This window comes from Saccostrea echinata, unplaced genomic scaffold, assembly GCF_033153115.1.
Source record: "Saccostrea echinata isolate AGI-Se365-2 ecotype Australia unplaced genomic scaffold, CSIRO_AGI_Sech_v1 ptg000034l, whole genome shotgun sequence".
NCBI classification, from domain to species: Eukaryota; Metazoa; Mollusca; class Bivalvia; order Ostreida; family Ostreidae; genus Saccostrea; species Saccostrea echinata.
The window spans coordinates 6,433,002-6,440,683 of NW_026889783.1; the positions used below are offsets into that span (position 1 = coordinate 6,433,002).

General features: G+C 33.6%; 1 protein-coding gene across 1 annotated transcript; it reads right to left on the reverse strand.

The window, feature by feature from the left end:
* Window positions 1-4,065: 4,065 nt before the first annotated feature.
* Window positions 4,066-6,707, reverse strand: LOC133199667 (uncharacterized). The gene is made up of 3 exons (XM_061335541.1): window positions 6,437-6,707; window positions 4,745-4,832; window positions 4,066-4,655 (listed from the first exon to the last, which is right to left on the reverse strand). The coding sequence occupies exons 1-3, from the start codon at window positions 6,705-6,707 to the stop codon at window positions 4,109-4,111; spliced, it is 906 nt and encodes a 301-aa protein (XP_061191525.1). The 3' UTR covers window positions 4,066-4,108.
* Between the last annotated feature and the right edge of the window lie 975 nt (window positions 6,708-7,682).

Consider the following 7,682-nt stretch of genomic DNA (forward strand, 5'->3'; position numbering starts at 1 on the left):
ATACCTACATAAGATTTTCGTCATCAGCCATATAAAAATAATTTTTATGTTCCCCGTTTCTCAAAATATCTCATAATATATTGATTATAACCTGTTTTTACACAATAATACTGCCAGTGTATTCACCGAGTATGATCTTGCTGTACTAACAGATCGTGTATGACGTCACCGACTTGTTGGACGCGCAGTGTAGGGAATCAGAGGAGTGGAACAACATATTCCGTAATTTGTTAATGTTTACAAGAATGTTAAAGTTTTTTTTATTATTTTCATATTAGATGGCAATTAAGGTCAAGATCTTGTAAATGAAAGGTGCCTACAGATTTCTCAAATTTGAGAAATAAATTCCTTTAATTATGCTTTATAACTTTAGCATGGTCAAATAAGGTGTTTTGGGGCATAATTTGTAAGTAAACAAGACAAAAAATCATATTTTAAACTGTCATTTTCAATGAAAAATTAAGAAAACCAGTCATGAATTCGGGAGTTTTTTTCCATATCAGACAAGGGAAATGTATCCAGATTGCCTAGAGTCTCTCAGAAAACGGTAATTTGTATGTTCTTAGCCTCTTCTATAAAATAATATTAAATTGAATAATATAGGTATCGGGATTACTTTTCACATGATTTCAAATTGAATTCCATGAAAATACTTTATTTTCTACATAATTCTATTAAAGCCGTAAAGTACGGGAAAAAGAAAGTTGAAATTGATTATGACGTCATAATGGATCTAGCACCAAAATGATAGTCTAAAGCCATTTACTAGATCTTGACCTTAAAGTAAAATAAATTGTCAAAAATCTATACAAGAACCGATGGTTTACACGTTTTGCACTGTATATAAACGGAAACTATGCGTAGATAAACAGTCATGTGACCATGTGTCCTTCGTCCCCTTAAGGAGGAGAAGGACCTTGAGCTAAAAAAATACTTGTCATTCAATTTTTTTTATATTTTGTATATTTCTAATTAAGTATGTCCCACATATATTACAGCAGTTATATCATTAGGTTTCTTACCTTATTTTGGAGATATTGATTGACAAATACTATGCCCTACAGTATCTAAGTTGAGTATTAATTCTCCATGTTTCCGGGCTCATTACTCTGTCCACAATGGGATTTTTTAAGCATATATAATAAATATTAAAGTGGACATGTATCTTTTAAAATATTTCAGAGTGTAACTAGGGTTTAAAATGCGCAAAAGCAAGTTTTGTCCATTACACTGCAGCTGGATAGGGAAAATTACGCACTTTTTAAGACAACTTCAACAATAAAAAACGTAATTTACAAAAATTCTATCATTCAATATTTTTTAATTTATGTTGAAATGCAAATCCTTCATATTATTTATTAACTGTAAAAATTTCGAATGATGAAGCTGGCCTCATTATTTCACAGGACATCGTTAAAGAGGACATAAACATGACAAAAACGTGTTATGTTACATTTCTCGAGTACGGAAAAAACCAACTATGACGTCACAAGTAAGCTAAATATGCGAAATAAGATATACCTACATAAGATTTCCGTCATCAGCCATGCAAAAATAATTTTTGTGTTCCCGTTTCTCAAAATATTTCATCATATACTGATTATGACCTGTTTTTACATAATAACACCGCCCATGTGTTCACCGAGTATGATCTTGCTGTACTAACAGATCGTGTATGACGTCATCGACTTGTTGGACGCGCAGTTTGGGGAAACAGAGGAGTGGATCAATCTTTTTTCATAATTTGTTAATGTTTACAAGAATGTTAACACTTTTTATTTTTTTTTATAAGATGGTAAATTAAAGTTTAAAAATTGTCAAAAATTTATACATGAACTGATGCTTTACACGTTTTGCACAGTTTATATAAACGGAGACTATGACGTAGTTAACCAGTCATGTGACCACGTGTCCTTCATCCCCTTAAAGGAATTTACAGGATACGGTAAAAATGACGCATTTTATGACGTCATAATGCATTGACTATGAAGAAAATTACGTCATGTTCAATAGATACACAGTCAAGAAGGGTCCAAGTGATAAATACTGCATTGTCAACCAAAACGGAGCAGTTTCGATTTTTCTAAAACTCACAAGGCCAAAAAAGGCCCTAAGTGGCCCTTGCTCTTTATTTTATTTGAATCCATAATTATCATGAATATATGATCACTTGAAATATGTTCCGTTGGTCATTAAATTTAATAGGTTTCTGTATGGCAGTAAGTATGAATGTATATAACAAGACATAGTCAACTGTATTGTGATAGTCATTGCATTATATTGATTTTAATTAACACTGTTTTTCTTTCACATGCCATTAAAATTATGAAATAACTTTCAATAATAAGCTTGATTTAAAATAAATATATTTTATTTAAATAATAAACAGTTAAATAGATTTATAAACAACTTTCTATAATGTAAGTCTAGAAATCTATAGAGTTCTAAAATTACAACTTAACTTTAACCTTGAATAAATAAATAAAAATAGCCATTGGTCAGTATTTTCCCGCCAAAACCTTTAATCCCCTTTGTCTAGAGTGTCCAGCTAATTAAACATACACTTCATATACTGTAAGTATGAATTAGAGATGGACCCATTGTCACGACAGCCGTCGTGTTCTGTTCAGTCAGACACAACGAGATTTTTTTTTCTAATTACAATTTTTATATATATAAATAAAATCAGTATTAACAATATTTACACCATAACTATAGGGCGACCTGGCATACCTTCTTTGTGTATCTTAGGAAGCAGATAAAATTGTCCTGGTCTACAGTCAATAGGATTGAGTGTCTCATAGACGTTGATACCAATCTCCATTAAACATGAAGTTGTTATACTTGAGAACATGTTCAAGGAGCTTGGCAAGGGACTCGGTAGAAGGAATTTGTATGGATCTACTATCCCAGACTTCTCTACAGGCTTCGATACCCTCATCGTGCGGAATATTGGTGTACAAAGATGTGACGTCCATAGTCACGAGAAGGGTATGATCTGGAAGGCCAGTAGAGGGCGTCTTGTTAATGTAGTCCGTGGTGTCCTTGAGATAGGATGGCAAATTCTCTACGTGTGGACGGAGATGTAAATCGATTTGTCTCTTCAGTGATGCTCATGCCGAAATGTTGGAAATCCAAAATACATGTATTTCTAAAATAATAAATGATTTAAAAAAATCCTTGAAGATCGGAAAAGGGGGGGGGGGGGGATTGCCAAAGACTGGAGCGAAATACATCGAAGGATCAGAGCTATGTAATAAACAATATAACTTGAAACTGTCTTGTATGTTTCTGCTTCGCTACAATATGACATACCACAAATTGAGAACAGACTGAATTGTTTATTTTCAGTATCTAAAGTTTATATGTTGAACAAGCGCTTGAGCAGGGTAATAAATCTGTTACACATCTGGTATGATACTTGAAGTTTAAAGCTATTAACACATTACATGTACAAGATCAGTGGCGGATCCAGGATTCTTAAAAACGGGGGACCCAACCAGATCGTGGTCTGGGTACGGGGACCAGGGGGCGAAGCCATCGGAAGCTCTTAGGTTGTAGGAGTTTTATGGAACATTTTTTGACTTATTTTAGCTAAACTCTATGTAAAATTAATGCAATATCCCACAACAACAAAAAAAGATCATTAATTGGTCACAAAAGGGGGCCCTGGGCTACTCTTAATCCGCCAGTGTAAATATTGTGTGAGATTGGGACTCTTCATTAATCTGGGACGATAAAAGGTTCTCTTTACTTATCCTGTCAGGACATAAGTACTTCCGGTGTTTCTAATAACTTTCTTACATTCATTTAATATATAACAATTATATACAGTAAAAACTAAAAATATTACATGACGTTACAAAAGTCATATGTTACTCTTACATTGTATAAAGACAAATAGCACTTACTAGTATATAAACATCTAAAATTTAAATATGTAGCACAGGTATATATGAAGAATATTATAGATAATTTTTATAGCATTATTTTGTAAAAATATGAATAACATTTTTTATTTTTAATTATATTCATTTTTTTGTAAATCCTATATTATGACTTCTTGATAAAACATGGACAGTATACATAATCAGTTTTCATTTTAAGTTCATGATTTTGAGACATGAATCACTGATACATTTTTCTTCGTTTCATTTTTTGCGTTCGGTCTTGTCATAGTTTGTTCTGGTCGATCTCCAGAGGCCCCGGATTGAGACGATTTTCTAACGTTTATCACAGATACATGAGACGGAGATTCGTTTAATTGTATACTAGTATTTGATTCACCATTTTGATTTTTTGCTACTGATATTTTTTTTGAATTCTCTATATTTACACCATTTGTATCGACGGCGTGTTCCTTGGTATTCCCTCCATTTTGTATCACGTGATTTATGCTTCCATGATTTATTAGTTCCTTTTGCTCTTCTGTCGACACAAGATTACCATTGTCGGATTCAACTTCGGTATGCACATTCTGATAATAAGCTCCGACTTCGTTGATGTCTCCAGCATCCTCTTTCTCTGAATCGAAATTCAGTAAGTCCATTTCCGGCAGAATAATTTGGTCGTAAATTGAGCTTATACCGCTGCTGAAATGCCGGTAAGTAATTCCAATGGGGTTCCTTTGTTTTCTGAACGGAATCTTTTTTCTCCTAACATAGGAAATATACTTTAATATACATATATTTTACTATTACTTCACATCACCATTGTAACTAATATAAATGACGTCGAAACTCACCGTTTAAAGACGATTGCTAATATCGCCATGAGGATTCCAACGATGGTTACAGACACGACTACAGTGATGGCTCGTTCTGTCTTGGCATCTAAAATCATAAGACGTTAAATGATTATCAAAGTAGTTAAAAGGCTCGTAGAACGGGGGGTGGGTGGGTGGGTGGGGGGAGCCCCCCACTTTTTCTGAGAATAGTATTTTGCTTTACATGTACATGTAGTTCTTTTAGATGCTTGTTCTCCCCCCCCCCCCCCACACACACACTTTTTGATGCTGTAAGGTCGAACACAAGCGAATTCCAGGATTTGAACAGCCAATTGTTTTTTGTTTGTTTGTTAAAATTTTAGAAAGTTGCCCCCCCCCCATCCCCCACTTTTGGTCATTTTAGGTTTTTTTTTTTTTGCTTGTCAGATTTTTCTGGGAAGTTGGCCCCCTACTTTTGAAAGCGTTGCTACAGGCCTGGTTAATATTTGACTGTCTAAGTAATATCAAATTTTGTCGTGTATTCTCTTAGTTTGTAAGAGTGACAAACTCAGTAAATTAAAAGTTTTAACTACTATAAGGAGAATTTTAGCACAGTATCACTAATCCACCCCCACCCCAAAAGACCTTAAGCCTTATTCCAGAAACACCTTTATCTCAGTTTTGATAGAACGCTTATTGCTTAGTACAATTATGTGCATTATTCTGCAAGTTTAACGTATTTTTTTAAATAAACAAGCAAATTCAGAGCAGTATGGTACCATTTATTTCTTTTTTAAAAAATATGTCAAACTTCAAGAGATCAAGATTGATTGTACTCCTTGAAAGGTGTTGCCTTTTTATTTATTTTGAAAAGAAGGTTAAACTTGTACATGTGATATATGAATGCCCTATCATCTTTCATTCAAAATTAATTTCTAATGTTAACATTTTAGAAAATTAGGTCAACCTTCACGGAGTCAAGATTCATAGTGCAATCGAAAGAACTTAACATTGTTAATATTTCTTAAACATTAAGAAAATTATAGCCTGTAAAGGTTTAATTATTGAGCTTAACTATCACATTTTTAACAAAGGGTACCTTGCATTTACCCCCAAGGAAAATGTTCAAAGACAATAAAGTACTGCTGAACATAATTCACTGTTGTTTACTTAAGTGGGCAAAATACCTGCAAATATTCATCTTGGCCTATGAAAATGCTGTGAATGCTTTATTTGATCACAATTCAAGTACATGTAATAAACTGTACATTTCAATTTATTTTATTTTTGACCAAATGGCAGATCACACTATCTGCTTAAAAGTATACCACAAAATTGGAACTCTTTAGAGTGCAGTGTATAGAGGGCTCTTAATACACAAAATATGAAACTACTATCTTTCTTCATTAAAAGGTTATGACCAATAAAATATGTAAGAAAATGAAGTCAAACTTCAAGGTCATGGGGTACTAAAATCATAGTGCATTCGAAAAGGTCTTATCGCAGGTAATGCGCATGTGAAATATGAAAGCCCTGTCTTTGCTCATTCAAAAGTTATACGCAAGGTTAAATTTTTAGTGATGGACGAATGGGATTTAATGATCTCATGCTTTATAAAAAGCGAGATATAATAACATTCTACACATGATTTTAACTCGATGTGTAAAACTGTGAATCATGTGGCATAAGAGAATGTGATAAACCAAACAACTTTATGTGTAAGATTATAACCTGTTCCGGTCTGTGATTCAGGCGCTATCGGTCCCTGTGTTACTGCTTCTGATGCTGTGGTCTTAGTTGTCACTTGAGTGCTTGTTGTTGCAGTAGATCTTTCTGCTGTTGTTTCTGTTGTTGATGCTTTCGTAGTTTCTTCTGGTGTAGATGGTGATAGATTTGTGGTTGTAAATCCTGTTGTTACCTCGGTCACATTTGTTGTGGAACTTTCCATCGAAGTCATAGGAATTTCTGTTGTGGAACTCTCTGTTGTTAGTTTACTTTCCATTATTGTTGTTTGACTTCCTGTAATGGTAGGATGTTCTGTTGCTGTGAAACTTTCTTTTATTGTTGTACCTCTCTCCATTGTTGTCATTCTAGAACTTTCCATTGTGGGATTTTCTGTTGTAAGGCTTTCTGTTGTTGAACTTTCTGTTGTTATGGGACTTTCGGTTGTTGATTTTTGACTTTCTGCTGTTGTTGTTTGAATTTCTGTTGTTGTAGGGTTTTCTGCTGTTGTTGTGGAACTTTTTGTTGTTGTGGGACTTTCTGTTGATGTGGGACTTTCTGTTGTTGTACGACTCTCTGTTGTTGTGGGACTTTCTGTTGTTGTAGAACTTTCCGTTGTTGTGGGACTCTCTATTGTTATGGAACTTTCTGTTGTAGTAGGACTCTCTGTTATTGTGGGACTCTCTGTTGCTGTAGGACTTTCTGTTGTTGTGGGACTTTCTGTTGTGGTTGTGTGATTTTCCGTTGTAGTGATTATGCTTCCTTCTGTTGTTATTGTAACTGTGGTAGTGTCTAATAAATCATTAGCCTACAATAAAATTAATGGTTTTTGGATCATGCATGTATCATTTTATATATATATATATATATATATATATATATATATATATATATATATATATATATATATATATATATATATAATATTGCATGTAGTTGATTGTAAAATTGAAATTTTCACCCCAAGAAAACCATTGTCAACCGAGTCTACACTCATCTACATGCAATTTTTATTATATTATACTGAATATTTTATACAAATACATGTAACACTGAACCTTTTGCGCATAAATTATGCGCAGTCACTTCTTTTTGGAATAACACCCATCGTCAAGCAATGTTAAATGTTGCTACGCTGGAGGGCGTGGCTTCATCATTCAGCGGGTAAAAGTGTTTTTGAACAAATGTTTCTCGACGAATAAGATTCAACTAATTTACATGAACATTATCATATATTGAATGTTTAATACAAGGC